The 18,344-nt window shown below is 37.1% G+C and overlaps 1 protein-coding gene across 1 annotated transcript in view; it reads right to left on the reverse strand.

Annotated features, from left to right (window-relative positions):
- The window catches only part of LOC101847520, a gene marked incomplete in the record, with an annotated part of 40,100 nt that overhangs the window by 10,933 nt on the left and 10,823 nt on the right, over positions 1-18,344 (reverse strand). The window contains 3 exon segments of the mRNA XM_013086717.2: positions 1,380-1,540; positions 10,665-10,806; positions 12,433-12,551. Coding sequence (XP_012942171.1) covers positions 1,380-1,540; positions 10,665-10,806; positions 12,433-12,551 — 422 coding nt within the window.

Genomic DNA, 18,344 nt, shown 5'->3' on the forward strand with positions numbered 1-18,344 from the left:
ACCCGGGCAAAATTCCAAATTTCCTACCAACTGAAAATATTAGGTGTGTCCCGCGCGCTCATATGACCTTATGCAGTTGCGAGCGCCGTAAAACACTTTACCCCCCCCCAAAAAAAGTAACGTGACACAGTTATCAAAGTTCTGAAGTAACGTATCAACCTAACTCTTTTATAAAAAACAAATTTTGGAGGAGGGTTTGGTAAAACTTTTACGGTGCTCACAACTGCATAAGATCATGAGTGCACAAGATACAAGTTGGTCATTGTTGAATAAGTTCACAGCATGTCTAGGTTTTGCTTTGCACGTCAGGATGGTTCAAGTATATAAAAATACATAGTAAAATTTGAAGTAACAAAAACCCCCAATAGCTTAGACTTTCTTTCAATAACAGTATCCACATTTTGGTGTAAATTGGTCTTTACAAAACTGAGAATTCTTTTGGGACCATGATGGAGAACAAATTCTTAAAACTAGTGCACTTAAAATAATTACTTTGGGTCGTTCCAAAGTAAAGCCAATATCCCATCCAACACAGAATTGCTTTTCCTCTCCCGGCACGAGTAATTTATGTATCAATGAGGTTTTTCAAATATGTAATTTTGTCTCCTCTGGAGAAAACCCAAAAGGTTTTCATGGACCCAACTTGGGCATGGTATTATGGAGTTTGTTGCTTGTTTGCTGGCTTCAGTATTCTCCAAACCAACTGGAGGTGTAGCATTTGACTAAATTTCGACAGTTTGTCTGCAGGGGGGTGTTCTTCATTGATCCCAGTAGGAGGGACAAGGATTCCTTCATCAGAAAACCAAACTGTTTGATTACTTGATGCCTACATGGCCAGGTAGCCACACAAACACAAAACATTTATATTGTTCAGTCAAATAAAGAATCCTCAACTGTAATTTAGCTATCTATTAATTTCTTATCAACTCAAAGTTTGGTAACAGTTGAACAATGACAGCAATAGTTTTAACCCATTTGAAGGAATACTCAAAGGACTTCACCAGTTTTAAAATATAGCTTGAAAGTTTAAAACTTTATTGATAAGTGTAGAATAGATTCAACTCCACAACAGCTTGACAGATCATTAATATGACAGTAAAGTGGTCATGCTTTTTTTTCTTTAAATACTGACTACATAACAGTTACAATACATTTAATAAAATTTGACATAATGTCTGTCAACAACGGCAGGATCGTTTACAACCATAAATGCTACGTGTGTAATCTACAAAAATAAATAAAGCTAGAATATATGTCTACTACATTTTCACCCCATACTAATACAACAGAAAAAGGAACATTTTAGCTTACTAAATGAAGAACATTGTGTCGAGAGGAGCATTTAATTTCAGCGACAAACAAACAAAATACAGCCTTACCTTTTTCTTCTCCATACTTTCCTCTGTTTCTCTGAATTGTATGACCCTGTAGCCCTCGGCATCCTTGGGATCAGAGTCCAAGCCAACGGTGTAGTTGGAAAAGAACCTCTGGGGTTGACATACCAGCTCTGGCCTGTTGGCAGGCTCAGCACTTGGAGTGACTGAAAACATACAGAAAGTATTACTGTGTTGAAACCAGACATCCATCCTTTACTCTTTTTTAGTAAGGGTTTTACTGCATGTGTGAACACAATATGGTCATACAAGTGCCGAAGATTAGAGGTGTTACAAGAGTAAAGAGTTACACATGTCACCTGACCAGCCAGCCTCGAGAGCCTACAACACCAAGCAATCAGGCTATAAAGGAATAGGAAGACCACGCAAAAGGTGGATCGAGGATGTCAAGGAAACCCTAAGAAAACATAACATCACAACTGAAAGAGCTGCGGAGCTGGCCTACCATAGAAAACTGCATCTCCCCTCAACGCTTAACTGCAACGGAGGATGAAAAAGTAAAAGTAAGTAAGTACAAGGGTAAAGCGTACTAAAAAAGGAAGAGAGAACAGGACGATCCATTTTTTATAGGAGAGACGGAGAAAACCACACCAGAGAAGCTTCCAATCACCCACAATCCTTTCCTAAGGCAGGTGCCTTTGTCTTTGCTCACCAAAAAGGCACCAATTGTAATTCAGTTTGTGGGGAATTTTTTGCATTGCAAAGGAGGAGCACCCAGGTCAGGGGTTGGGGTTGTTTGTTTGAGTAAAGAGAATTACATTGACACAATAAAAGGACTCTAATTTAGTGCTGGGAAAAAGTATGACAGAGACAACAGAAGGAAAGAAAAAAAGTGGGACCTACCAATGGCACTTTCCAGCCACCCGTGGCTGTGGTTGTAAAAAGTGAAGAAAAAGGGTTGTTTGTTTTGGGTTTTTTTTTTACCCCAACACAGGTGTTTTAGTATTTAGTAAGTGTTTTACGGCACTTGCAACAAATAAGTAGACATCTGTCTGCTCCGCTCAATATCAGTCGTAAGACGCACAGTCCTATTATCAGCTATGAGGCTCGAAAGACAAAAACGTGACTTTTCATGAAATTTTTGTTTTTTGGATCTAATAAAAGCATGACTCTGCTTCATATAAGATAAAAATAAACAACTATAATCGACTATAAATAATTTATTTTGATTTATTTTGGAAGTGTGTATGGTTTGTTGTGAGCTTGGGTGACAAGATAAAGGAATTTGGACCTTGCTTGTGTGTTAAGGTGTGAGATTATTTTTAGAACCATTACCACATGGCCACCTTTGCTTTGACCAAAGATTGAGTATAGTAGAGAATCTTTCCTTCAAAGTTCTTCATTTGCAACTATTTTTAGATTTTGCCCCCCTTTCGAGCATGAATGGGCAGAAATGTAGACAACTCTGATTGGTAAAATGGAGTAAAAAAGGTAACTTCTAGCTCACTTCAAGCTTGTTTACGTAAACAGCTGACTGTGTGGGCGTGCCCTGCTAGCTGTTATCGTCTGTTGATTTTTCAGTTTTACACTTGGATTGACTTCAAAATTCCTTTTTCATTGTGTTTTAGTGCTTTTAAAAGATTAATTAACCTTCCTCTAGATCTCTCAAAGCGGACTCCTTACCAGAGGCCAGCGAGGCGGTCTAAGTGCATGTGTGCGTATGTAGTGCTTGTATGTGTGTGTATGTGTGCGTGTGCATGTGTTTGTCTGTGTGTGTGAATGTGTGTGCTCTCGTGCGTTTATGGTGCTATTGCAAACATATAATAAGGTAGTGTAAAGACGGCACCTGTGACCTTAGCCGACTCGCAGCCTTTCGAGCGCGTGGTTTCGGTGAAACGGGGGCAATTCGGATCTCTGTTCCTTCGCTCTTTTGCTATAAACAGCAAATGCTGAACACTTTGACAAACTTCAGATTTTCTTCGTTACAGTAGAGTGAGTTGTTTTTACATCCGAGTATTTGGAGCTGGAGAATCGCAGTGGAAAGGGAATGAGCCCCTCGCAGTCGGAATGCGAGGTCGGCAGGTTCAATTAAAACCCATGCATTCGAATGCTTTGCAGAAAGATTGATGATTTAATACCGCCTTTTCATTGGCAGAGAACTATACAGCTTTGAACGTGGTTTCCCGTGGTTATAATTTTTGGCCTTACGCGTTTACCGCCCCCCCCAAAAAAAAATCCTATAGAAAGAACAGTTCTTTTTCTATTAGAATAAAGTCATTGGCTTGGAATTATTTTGAAAGAATCCTCCCGCGAAACTCCGGGGAGTACTCAGTATACTAGTACTACAGTATAGAGCCGGGGCCCATGCGGCGCCAGCCGAGACAACGCTCGGTGTTTTTATTGAAATAATCACAGATCATCGTGTTTGAGGCAATAGAATACTGATTTGTAATGATCTCACAGTATTGAAAAAAAAAATTAGGCTCCATTTCTTTGTTATACAGATCGTACTCTGTTAATGTAGAGATGTTTGGTGAACTTGGTACTCTTGTATTACATGTATCTGTTAATCATGAGGTTGCAGACAGCGACTTCATCAAATTTGATTATTGTGTTAAATTGAAACAGCTGCCATTCTCTTAAACATTGACTAAGAGGTAAAAGTATGGTACTAAAATTCTCAGGAGACATAGGCCTTTCATATGAAACAGACGAATTTGACATACATGTACAGCTACTTTGAAAATTGAGTATGTGGTACCTAGCATAATGCTAATATTTTGTTGCATTTGATGTTAAGTCCATTCTCGTGAAAATTTTGTTTTGTCAATAAGTTCTTTTCTCTGTAAATGAATCATTTTCTACTTCTGTATATTACCTTGTAGTGGCATAACCAAGATAACAGCTAAATTTCAAGTCTTTATCTCAATTCTAAGACCCATGTTGCTATGGCAACATGTTGCTCACATCGGAGGCCATTTTCTCCTTTTCATGTTTCCTCACCTTGCAAAATTAAAAGTTCTGTATTTTTGTCAAATATGGTCATATTTACTTCATTCTTGTTTTAAATTGTAGGGAGAAGGTGATAGTTTTGAAAATAATGTTAACTCGGTTTTGAAATTTCCTTCATATGACTGATATTGACCGGCAAGGACACATATATGAAACATTAGGATTTACTTTACTTTACTTTTCCGATCCAGCGGCCATCTGGGTTCTTGCCCTTCAGCCAGTTGCTATGGCAAAAAATTTACAGATCAGCTGTGTTTTGTCACTGTATTTAAGTATCTCCGATATCCGGGGAGGCAGGTAGGTAGGTGCTACGCAGGAATAGAGATGGTGGAATACTGTTTCATCCTGGCAGTCACACAGTGGGCAGTCGGGTGGGGTATCCTTGCGGATCCTATTTTGGTAGGAATTCAATGGGATGTTTTGTGTTCACAGAGTGTTGTATCAACCGAGGGTCAGGTCAAAGTCATTGAAACCATGGCCGGGCACGGCATTCATTATAGTGCAGTCAAGAATGTGTGGCGCAACTTATTGTCAAATATTTCCTCAACTCAAACATAAAAGTCTCCAGCTTTTTCACAATGACTAGAATCAAACTGTCTAAACAGATCAATATTTTTGTAAACATCTGTTGGCCATATTCCAGAAAATTCCTGATAAATATTAATTAAAAATCCCAGAGATTGGTTTCTACAGATTTTAAAAGGTTTACAACTGGGACAACATCACTTTTAAAAGCAGGTCCGGCGGATTTTCCCTCTAATCACGACTTTATGCTTATTGAATACGTTTTGAGAACCTTGGGAACAAAAAAAGTGTTCACTATAAAGTCAACTTCTTGTAATAAGTTTTGCCACTAAAAAGTGCTATTTGTGAGCTGTTATGCAGGCCATATGCGTATGCAAAATGGGTGTGAGAAGCGGGAAGTGCTGTGAATATTCCCATTTTCCATGTGACAGAGACTTATAGTATTTTATATTTATTTATGAAGAAAACTGTTTTAATCAAGCCTCAATTGTTGTGGAAAAATAAGTTAAGACAAGTCATAATGATGTACTGTGATATATATGCATGTGTATGCCAGACTGTGTGAGACTGAAGAAATAGCGAGTGAGAATGAGAGAGAGAAAAAGAGAGAGATAGAGAGAGAAAAGAGAGAGAAAAGAGAGATAGCGAGAGAGGGAGAGAGAAAGAGAGAGAGAGATAGAGGGAGAGGGAGAGAGAGAGAGGGAGAGAGAGAGAGACAGACAGAGAGAGAGAGAGAGAGAGAGAGAGAGAGAGAGAGAGAGAGAGAGAGAGATAGAGATAGAGTGGAAATGTTTTTCTATGTTTTTCTATCTGTATAGAATTAATGTTTTAATGAATGTTTCTAGTTACTCACGTTTCAACTGTATTTTGACTGTTCGTGAATTTATATTGCATTGTATATTTTTAGTGAACACATTTTCAACCTCACTGCGAGACTCTTTTTCTGGTATAAAATTTTACAGATATGCATTTATATTATATGTATAATACTTTGTTTTATGTACACATTTGTGTCGATTAATTTTTAAGATGTGATGTCTTTTTCATTGTAATGCGCATTGAGCATCTTTTAGGAAATGGAAATGCGCAGTATAAATGCTATTTATTATTATTATTATTAATACAAACTGCTGTGCAAAAGGCAAAGTATAAGTGGCATAGATTTACCCGATAGGGATATTTGAGGATAAGTTGCACCACAAATCTTTTACCCGACTATTGTAAAGGATACCAGTTTGGAATGTGACCTGATGTTTATTTCAAACGCAAATTGTTTATTAAGTCATAAAACCAAACTCATTTCACAGTTGCCAACTGCAAGTGATTTCAGCTGACAAGCATACACTACAATCATCAGTTCACAGAATTAATTTAAAAAATGTCCATCACACTTGCAAACATCAAAGTATAATAAGGACATTTTTGTAGGCTATTCTGTCATTGAACATAGGGCTCTCTAATCCTGCTTGCAAAGAAGAGGGTTGAAAAAATTGGAGCTCAGGACTCATAGACAGAAGTCGAAATTAGTGAGACTTGCGACAGCTGGTCTACATTATGTTTCATTTAATTGATCACTCTCAAAAGCCAGTCGGTTTCGTATCCAGATACCATGTGAGTCCAATGATCCCTTTCAACAGAAAGGTGGGGGAATAGGCAGGACCCGAAATATAACACTCATCCCTGAGAGGGCCAATCCAGGTGAAAGAGTCACCCTAAAATTAAGCCATGCCAAAAATGCAACTTTGAATATTTGAACCTGGGTCACATCACCAGTCCAGCACAATTCTAGCTTAGTTGACATCACAACTCCTTGTTAATTTTAAGTTTGTTTAAAGTTTTACGGCGCTCATAACTGCATAGGGTCATATGAGCATGCGGGACACAAGTTGGTCATTTTTGACAGTGTAACATGCCTTGGATTTACTTTGAGAGTCAAAATGGTTGAAATATAAAAAATAAATGGTAAAAATTTAGATTTAAAAACTGCAATTTATAATTTTTCAAATAACAATTATTGACATACATGTATTTCATTATTTGTGTAAAGGCCAATGGCTTTTGTAAAAACTACAATTCTGTTGGGATAAACGAGTGACAACATAAAAAAAAAATTAGTACATTTAGAATATTTCCTTCAAGTCTCTCAAAAGTCCGTCATTCGATACAAAATGGTTCTTCTACTCCCTGCATGAAGTGTTTATGCATCAGGGAATAAGTCTAATATGCCATCTAGTCAAGATAACTTTTGTCTCCTCTGGAGGGACCCGAAGGTTTTCGAGGGTCTGATTTGCACATAACATTGTGGAGTTTATGATTCAATTGCTCACTCCAGTATTCCTCTCATAGACTTGAGGTACAGCTTTTAACTTTTTGTTTAAAGTCTGTCTGGAGAAGGGTGTTCTCCGTTGATCCTAACAGAAGGGATAAGGATTCCATGTTATAAAACTTCACCTTTCTTACTGGTTAGTGCATAGCTAACAAAGAACACAGTTAGACAGTAATGTTTTTTTTTTAAAACTAAAGGCCATGTTTTATTTTTGCTAACATTTAAGACCCTTCCAATAGCTAAGTGCATTATTTCCAAGGGCAGACCAGTTGAACCCACTCTACAGAGAAACATTACATGAATGACCACAAAACAATTTGAAAAAAAGGTCATGAAATGTGAAAGCATTATAATCATAACTTTGGGTTATCATTCAAATTTAAAACAAACTTCCTTACAAGAGTTGACCACACTACACGTTAAGTACACATGTATAGAGGAACCAAACAAGTGTCACAGATATCTGTGAACACTCCTGGTGGGTGTGAAATTTGAAACACTTTTCTGAAATAAGAGAATGCCTTTTCCTCACATGAGACACAGATCGCTTTTACAGGGCTATAGCGTGGCAACTGTGAATTGTATAACTTAGACCAACAGTCATCTCCCGTTGCAACAAATTCTGTTCAAAGGGTAAAACAGTGCTACGCTACCACCCTCACTCAGCAGCCAGTGTTCCAGTCACCAGAATGGGACTTTCGTGGTCGAGAGATTACAGTGTTCGCCTAGTTCTCTAAAATTTTCTACTTTCACCTCCTTTCCTGCTCTGTAACAATTTTCTGTCATCTGCTTTCGTCTTCACTTTCTGCCCCCACCCTACTGCTACTCCTTAGTTCCTTCTTACTGCTGTCTTTCAACCACATCTCTGATCTTCTGTCAAGTAAGATCAGACCTAACACCTAGCCTTCTCAGTTAAGGGTGAAAAATCTCCAGGGTTAAAGATCCCTTGATGTATCAGAATCGATAAGAGAAAGCATCGGCTACCACCCGGGCAAAATTCAAAATTGCCTACCAAGTGAAAACGTTTAACATGTCCCGCGCACTCATATGACCATACGCAGTTGGGAGCGCTGTATGTAAAACACGTAAATATTAAAAATCCAGTTACCAGAGATAATCTGGCTTGAGGAATTTGACACTCATAGTTTCCCTGCCAGTAGGAAGAATATCACATTACAGGCTGTCATGTCAAAGACAAACACAGACATATTATATTATAGTCGTTTCAAGTATGCACGAGAGCAGTAACTGCCTGTACGTTGTGTTGTGTTGTGCCATTCACAGAAAAAAAACCGCAGTGTCATAGCTACTTTCAGTCGTTACTTGTGACAAGGACACTGGTCAATGATTAGTGTCTTCTCACTAACACAGCCTGGATGAAACATGTCACGAATCATGGGCATAATTCAATAACAATTGTAGTACAAGAATACCACATTCATTTTAGGTTTTTCTACATCTCCATAAAAACATTGATAGAGGGTCATGATTTATTGAAATAAATTTGAACATGATAGCTGTGGTCAATTTTGACAATTCTAAGATATTGGGTCAGAAATTCAGTAAAGTTTCAAACTCGCTTGGTTGTATCTGTGTGTTGTTGCCTAAAGCAAAGATATTAAGTGGAGATTCACAGCTTTTCGCCATATGTCCTCAGTTCCCATAGTCAGCTTAGTGACGACTCTTGAGAAAAACGTATCACTCTAGGATCGCGGGTATCACCAGTCAGGGTGTCAGCACTTATAACTGCATTTAAGCCTACTGTCACACTATTGGTAAAACACACTATATAATTATCAAAACATTTTAAGAGATGCTAGACTTGAAACAAAACACACACAAAAAAAAATTCTTGGAACACAGAACAAAAGACGTCTATATCATTTTAAAGAAGAAAAAATCACTGAAAAACGACACAAAGTTTGAAACTTTTACACCATTTGTACAGTATACCTATCCGTACTAGATTTGTAAAAAGAATTGAAACTGAGGGTGAATTTACGAAGTTAATGGCGTTTAAATTCAAATGACATTGAAAAAGGAATCCGACTCGATAGAAACATGTCTTGGGGAATGTTTATGTAATTTAAAAAAAATTAATTAACAAATCACAACAACAAAAAAAGACACAAAATTGAAACTTGCAACATTTGTACAGTATACCTATCCCTACTAGATTTGTAAAAAGACTTGAAACAGATGGTGAATTTACGGAGTTATTGGAGTTTAAATTCAAATAACACTGACAAAGGAATGCGACTCGATAGAAACACGTCTTGGGAACGTCTATGTAATTTTTTAAAATCAATTAAAAATCACAGAAAAACTACACAAATTTGAAACTTGCACAATTTGGACAGTACACCTATCCCTACTAGATTTCGAAAAAGAATTGAAACTGATGGTGAGTTTACAAAGATATTGGCGTTTAAATTTTAAAAACACTGAAAAAGGAATCCGATTCGATAGAAACACGTTTTGGAGAACGTAGTTCGATAAAATCAAGGTTATGAACTGAGATCGACCAAAGTTATATCGTCTTGTAGGGGGAAAGCTGAGCTTTAAAATGGTGGGTCATATGGTGATATCACATCTTTAGATTTGGAGATATCAGGATGGGAATGACACTATAATTTGGAGGAAATGTAATACGCCGGCAGGCGGGGGCGCGCCGCTGGCGTCATGGTAGTGAGCATGGCTGACCGCGGATTTAATGACCAACACATGGGTGGCACTGACCGCTGGCACGAAGCAACTAAAGGAGCGGTTTCCGGGCGAGCTGAACAACCGTGATGACACTTTGCATGGCACTTCTACAGGCTAGCAACCAAAACAAAAATATTTTTTCAAAAAATCTCGACCCAGTAATAAAAAAGTTTTTCTCTTTGGGCTCTATATTAAAAACAACTCTTTGGATGCATAAACAGGATCACGTCTCAGCGTACTACAGGTGAGTCTCGAAAATTACTCACCCCGTCTCTTGAATCGTGTTTCTTAGGCGAATTAAAGAGCGGTTATGAACTTCTGTTGTGAAGGGGAACTACGTAGATTTGTTTCGTTTCTCAGTAGAAGAATCACAAAGGCCAAAGAAGGACAGGAACTTTTTGTCAAATATAATATTTTTCTAAATTCACGAAACGAATAAATCATAAATCGGGCTCCGTCATGGGGACATAACCATCTTTTTGCAGGTACTTGCCAACTTTCAACTCTGTAGCTGTCATAGTTTTATGGGAAAAGTGACACATGTGTTTCCAAGTTACCAAATATATAATAGATGTAATTCATTTTGTTTATTTCAAAGGTGCAGCCAAATCTTGTATTACTTGAACTACAAACAAATTTATCACAGAATTGAAAATATTAGATAATTATTCAAATACGGCCATTTTTCTGTTATTTCTGGGACAACTGTCACACATTAATCAAAGCAATTACTTTGTACAATACTTTATTTATGAGCTGACCTTCACTTGAATCAGTGCTGTCTCCAGGGCTGACAGTCACGTCTCCCATGTTGCTCTCAGAGGATGGGTCTGACGCAGCGCTCTCATTTGTCTGAGAAACATTCTCTGCCACATAACTGCCAGTGAGCGCGGTGACAGTAACCTGGGAGACAGTACAGTGGTGCAAATAACAATAGGAAAATACATTTTTTAAGGGGAGGGGCTGATTTTAAATTGACGATTTTGGGTCAATTTATGGTATCTGGATTTTTTACGTATTATAATACTTCAACCACTTTTCAATCTAAAAAATGGTTACTCTTTGTGTTACAATCATCATCTTTCAGATTTTCTGTCCTACAACTTTTATTTTGCACATTATGTAACAAAATGTCGTTTTCCCCTCAAAACTTCAATTTTTGATAGTTTTTCTCATCTACTTTTAAATTTTCTATTGACTCCAATGAAATTTTCCAGGCTTGTCATTCACATATTAACCTAACTTTATACAGGTGGAAAAGCAAATCGATGCATTCATATATTTGAGTTACTAGGATGTTTATGAAATCGAATTCAGAGGCATGAAGGGGTCGGTCAGTTATCCTTCTCTAACTTTTTTCCTATTATTCAAGATCCCAACTGTATAAAATTTTGTATTGTATATCTATTAATGTAACAAATTTGAAAAATTTGTTGGTAAATAAAAAATCCTTTTTACTTTTATGAAAGCTGTTTATTTTCAATATGGCCGCTGTTACCATGGTAATCGTAAACGTTAACAAAAGAATTATATATACATTTTAGAGATGTTTTCCAGTTATAATACCTTCTTGCTATAAGGCTCAATCTAAAAAGGCCATAGTTACAGAGACAGGTTTATAAACCAGCCCCCACCCTTTAAAAAGAAGATTCACAGTCTGCACGCACATAGATAACAGATTTTCAGGTCCTGAATGTGTTCTTGTGTGTGTATATAATAATAATAATATTCTTTGCATTAAAAACATAGCAAAATTTGTTTTTTAACAAAAAAGATTTCAGCATCCCGCCAATATGCCTGTTTCACTGAATAACCATGCATAAAACTAAAAGAATACTCTTTATACTTTATATAATTCTTACTGCGTCTAAACAACATGGCAGATCGAAAAGTAGCACTAACATTCATTTTACTACACCAACACGATCCCTCAGATTATCATTCAACCGCTAAACCTTAGTAGATCATATGCGCCAGTTATTGGCACTGTACTATTAAGGGTACATGTGAAACCAGAAACATCAAAAGATTGAGTTTGAACCATAACAATCTACAATTACTATAAAATCAACATGGTGAAACCACATGGATCTGTAGTGAAAAAAGACATCAATCTGATTGGTTAAATTGTTCTGTACACAACACAGTTCAGAGGAGTGGTCAAAGAGGAGACAATTATTAATTCTATTTAGATGCTCCCAGGCAGCAAAGAGTAGAGGTCTGCTACCTTCCACTTACTTAAAGACAGAGGAAGGCACACATTTATATTATATATGTATATATGTTTTATGCTCATATCGATACAATTCATAACTTTTGGGAAGTTAACTACATCAGTCCTGAGGGTCAACATGAGAAGAAGAAAGTAACACATTATCTGACTAATAATACAAAAACACTTGACAAAAGTATTACAAAGAGCCTGCTGTAACTTTCTAAATTGTAAAGGTATCAAAGGCTGGCACAGAACCTTCAATGATCCATAGCAGGGTAAAATTAAAATGTTGATGAAAATTAATAAATACCGACCTCTGTGTCATTGATGTCGTGAGCGTGATAGACCACAGGGGGATCCCATGCGACAACTACATTCGTCTCCCCAGTGTACAGCACTGTAAGGTTCCCTGGTGGCCCCAACATTACATGTTCTGAAACCGAAGTCAAACCCAAAAAGGTATGAGAAAAGCAGTGTCGAACAGAAAGAACTGAATTGACTTGAATTTATTTGATGGGCATGGGCTAAATGCCCTTCACAAAAATAAAAGCAACATACATTTTTAAAGAAAGTACTTTTGCGTCCCCAAATGAAACAATTTTGATCATTTAGGAATTTAGGGGGCAGACTCCCGACCCTGCCTGTAAGGGCCAACCATTGGTTCCGACCATCTGTGTTGTTGCATTTAATCAGGCACTTTTCAGTCACATACAGAGGACCTGAGTTTGATTCCGATGAGGGGGGAATTTTTATCAAGTATCTTGGTCTTTCTGATGGAGTCTTCTATCCCTCTCAGCCTGGTTTGCTCATGACAGGTAGGGTGGAAGTCTGTCTCCTAAATGATCTAAACTGCATCAATGGGGGTGTGAAAACTCTGATGAAAAATCCATCTCTTATCAAATATTAACATTACAGTTTTTCATTCCTAGCAGTTGTGTAAGGAATTGTTCAGCCTGTTGGGAACTTGAAGCAAGATTTGGAGGGTTCTGATTCAAGAGAAGAGCACACAAAAATATAATTGGTCCGGTATTTTATTGTAGCCTCGGTCTTCGTATGATGGGTTCGGCTCATATAATTAATGACAATGAGAGGAATCAACATAAAATCGTAACACAATTGATGTGTGGTTAGCACTTCTTCTGTAGTTACTATATTAGGCACTGCTGGTACATTTACTGTCTCAAAAAAGGCCCTGCGAAAGAAATAACGTCCCTTTACTGCAAATCAAGTTTACCTTGCACAAACCCTGTCAAACCTCATTAAAATTTGAAACTTGGAGAATACAAAAATGGCCATAAACTTTAATTGTATGTGACACTGACTGATGAATGAAGTGTCAATTCAAAGGAACAGAGTCAATATTTAAATATGTTTAAGGCCAACACAGAACTGACAAATCTTGATGAAATGTGCAAATGATACACTCTATTACAGTGTCAATAATACTCTGGAATTTGATGCTTTAAAAAATCACAAATTCCATGATGTTATTCTGCCATCCAAAGCCTGATGAATGATGTAACTGAGCCTTTGCCAATTGGTGGGTACCTAATGTAGCACAAAGGGTTGATGATAAAGTTTTTAATATTTCGTTTTTACTTGAATTTTTCTATTAATGTATTCTCCTCTTACAAAAACATGTATTTACAGACCTACTGATGGCATGTTAAGCTAATAATATAGGCATTACATAACATCAAGTAAAATTCTTTTGGACATAACTATGATGACACTTTTTTTAGAATTTGAACAAACAAAAGTATTTAAATAGTTTTCTTATTGCTTTAATTTTCAAATTTCAGCACAAAGAGCATATATATATAATAAAATGGAGAGGATATTACATATACAGACTCAAAGCTGTAGCATCATTTTTACTGGAATAGGAAAGGATAAGGTAAAGTAAACGAAGAAACCCCCTCCTATTGGCAAAGGCTCAACTGCATATTTAATGATGACGAAGAAAATGTGCCAGTGCAAGTAGCCTGTCAAAAGTTGTGAACACTTCAAAACATGGTTCCCCATATTTGTAGAATATACGTCACTCTGAATCAACATTAGGTTTGAAATCAGTCACTTACATAGAGTTGTAAGGAGTAGTAAAGTTGTCTGCCTTTGACAGAAGGCAGATTTCACGATAAGAGAGTGGGAGACGACACGTGGCTTTAAATTTTTCAAACAAAATCGCTTCCTTGCTCTAAGATCAAGACTAAATTGGGTCAAGGCAAAAGTTTCATACTAGAACAAGGAAGCCATTGCTCTGCTCTTAATCTAAAAGTATTTTTTAAAAGTATCCAATATGAAAGCAGATTATAGCATCGCAGTGGCTATTTTTACGGTCATGTGAAGACGGTCTTTGGGGCTATTTTTATGGAAATGGAAAGACGATCTTCTGGGCTATTTTTACGGTCGTTAGACAGGAACAATTTACATAAACATACATAACTGATGTTGTTATCCTTATTACTGTCGTTTTATTAGAAGTGCTGTTGTTGTTCAACAGTGAAATCTGGATTCTAGATCTAGTTAGGAACCAGATCTTTCATTGTTTGACTGCTCTCAGGAAACGAATAGGACAGGACTAGATTTTTTGTGTGTGAGACCTTAATAGTTTCAAGTGCTAGATAGAATGCAGATACGGGACCCTTAACAAATGACGTTAGCTAAAATTTGGCCAAAAACGACCCCCCCCCCCCCGCCATCTTTCCCAGGACCTCCCCCACCCCCCCATTTTATATTTTTACACCTTTGAAAAACTATTGTTTATTAAAGAATACAACAACAAAAATACCTAAAACTGTCAAATTATTTTTATTAACAACTTTAACCAATCAAAGTAATTAAAACAAATTGATCTAGATGGATATCACAGCTTGGAAAATAAAGCAAAAAGATTGGAGTATCATCTCAGCTTGGAAACAATGATATGAATATCAAATTAAACCAGAAAAAAAAAATAAATTTGATTATGAACGGCATGCATTATTTAGAAATGCAATATGAAAAAAAATCTCTACAAAACAAGTTGTAATGAGATTTCAAAGAAAATAAAAGGAAATGAATGTATTATTCCCAGTCTTTTAGAGTATTGGTCACGGCTGTTCACCAGCAGTACTTTAGTTCTACCGGCACCCCGCAGCGCCCCGACGCTCAGCGTAACTCGAACCAGCCATTACCAACGGGTCAAGAGGTCAGCGCGGGGAATTTTACACCTGACTGAAAGATTCGCGATGAAAATGTTATTGCAGCAGTTTTCAGCTTTGTTTAACCTGCGACTAAGCCCAAACTACAGCACCAACTGTGCATAAAATCGTATACTTTGAATAAGCATCACCTGACATATTTCTTAGAACAATCATGCAATTAATAAAGATAAAGGAATACGAGATGATGAAGAAAGAAAAGTGGATACATGTTTAAACATTGATAGAGGGTCATGATTTATTTCATCAAATTTGAACATGATAGCAGCGGTCGATTTTGACAATTCTAAGATATGGGGTCCGAAATTGAATAATGCTTAAAACTCACTTGGCTGCATCTGTGTGTCGTTGCCTAACGCAAAAATATTAAGTCTTGAGAGGAGATTCACAGTTTTTCGCAATATGTCCTCAGTTCCCCAAGTCCAGCTGTCACATGTGACGATGCTTGATAAAAACGTATCACTCTGGGATCGCGGGTACCACCAGTCAGGGTGTCAGCACTTATAACTGCATTTAAGCCTACTGTCACAATATTGGTAAACACACTATAATAATTATTATTACATTTTAAGAGATGCTAGATCTAGATTTGAAACAAAGCACACACAAAAAAAAATCTTGTGAACACTGAACTAAAGATGTCTAGATCTATATATATCATTTTAAAGAAGAAAAACTTTGTAGTACAGATTCCGTAATTTACATATCCTACTTTTTCTTTAATTATACGCGTTTAGGGTTAAAACGCCCATTTTCGGAGAGGTGGACACATGCCCTAAATTTTTTGGCTTATTTTTAGGTGCTGTTCTAGTTTTGATTTCATTCTCTTGTGAAACCTTTTTTTTTTGCGTTTTTACACTCAGCGTGGCTATCATAAATGATATTTCGGATGCTTAATTCAGAGCACTAGAAATTCTGGTGCTTTAGATTAATTAATTACCTCTCTATCAACATAAAAAATTGCTGTACACGTTGTCCAAGAGAGTTGAAAGCTAGAAAATCAATGGGACCTGCCACTGTCAGTATTCGATTTTGATGGAGACTCTCTAAAATTATAACACATTCATTATATTTTTAAAAAATGAAGGAACAAGATCAAATTAAATGACATTACCGTATACACACTATAAACTATAGGTCTAACACAAAAAATAGAAAAAAAAGCCCATCAGAAGTCATCTAAAGTATAGATTTAGATTATGGGGCCTTGATAATCGCTCAGCTGGACTGTGTCACTTTATCGATCGATATCTTGGCCAAGACAACGATTGTGTATATTATAACAAGATAGTTCACTACACCTCTAATTGAGCCAATTAAAAAAGAGTCCTCAAAATTCTGTGGTGCCCTCTTCGAAAAAGTGCGGAGTTTGTGATCAGAGTTACCCTACATGTGAGAGAATTAATCAATAAAAAAGTGAAACTAACAAAAGTAACTTTGCTATTTCTATTCTTCTGCTGGAGAAACGAAAAGCTTCAAAACAAAGGCTGTAGCGTCATCTGAACCAATGCAGGGACTTCCGCTGACATTTTTTCAAATGGCTAAGAGAACACTCTTGTTATGTACGATCTTTGGCCTAAAGACTCTACGATATCAAGATAACTTGCAAAGTCACTGGTGGTCACTATTTAGGCTATTATAACTTGACTTGTAATTTACTAGAAATCTACCTCATTTTCCACAAAAAAAGGTCATCGTTTTTAAGCCCTTTATAGGCCTACTTTATATAGATCTAATATATTATATATTCTTGATTTAGCGGCGCGTTTCCCGATCAAAGTAGGTCAGCCCTATCCTGCGCGCTTCCCGGGTAGCCTGGCTCACGCCCTTTGCCCTCTAACTCTTGTCCTGCGTCTGTGTTGAGATATGAATCTTATCAGCAACCGATTACGTCGGACGTTCCGAGCAGGCCGCCGGGGTCACTCAGTGTGTACTGTTGGTGTACAGCGCATGCGCCGGGAAACGAGTGTTTCCGCCATGAATACCGTAGGAGTGTGTTAATCGATGATGAAAATAACGCTCTATCTTTCATAGATAGCTTTCTATAATTAAAGTGTTACAAACACATTCATAACCCCCTCTCACAAGCCGATTATAAGACATTACGAGTAGTTACGCCCATTCGAATATAACTTTTCTAGACACTCTTTTGTTATGAATTACCTGGGGTTTGATAGTAATATCTATGTTGCAGGTCAATTTCCTAATGTTTTGCACTCTTGTCAATGAAAATTGTTCTTTGTACCTGCACAATGAATGGGTACTTAAAATTATCAAACAAGCCAGGTAAAATCATTTCACAAAATCAAGCTTATAATATTTGAAAGATTTTGTATAGAAGAAAAATGGAAGTCTTGTTTCCTGACTATCCTTTCAAGCTCCTCATGAAGTGGGTCAATTTGTTCTATAATTTCATTGGACAAACATCTAGAGCTACCAACTTGGCGTGTTTTGAATGAGACGTGTAGATCCATGGGTCTCAACTCAGAATTTTTAAAAAGGAGGAACTTTCCGCGTGATCATGACAGAAGCCCATTTTTGCGAGACATCCAGTGCTATTATTATACTGTTGTACCCTACAATGTTGAAATAAAAACCATCAATTTATCAAAGCAAGGTTATTTCATACACCAGTTTGAGGGTTTGGAAGATAATTTCAAGTAAGAGTCACTAATCAAATATTTACAATCTTGATTACGTACAGAAATTGGAGGCGCACTGTGGTCTTGGGCGACTTATTTATATTTTACCTTCATCATATTCGCCTGCATGCATATACAGTCAAACCTGTGTAAGACGGCCACCCATCGTCAATGAGAAAAGTGGCCGTGTAAGACAGGTGGCCGTCTTAGGCAGGACTAATCAAGAAGAAGAAAACAAATTATTCCTATCAGAGGTCCCAATCGAAAGTAGCCGCATTGTTGTCTTTGTTGTTGTTGGTGGTGGTGGTTTGTATTTTGTTTGTAATTTTTATTTTGTTGCTGATTTCGCAACAAGGTGACAAAAAAACGAAATGTATCAGA

The sequence above is a fragment of the Aplysia californica genome, unplaced genomic scaffold, assembly GCF_000002075.1.
Source record: "Aplysia californica isolate F4 #8 unplaced genomic scaffold, AplCal3.0 scaffold00495, whole genome shotgun sequence".
NCBI lineage: Eukaryota > Metazoa > Mollusca > Gastropoda > Aplysiida > Aplysiidae > Aplysia > Aplysia californica.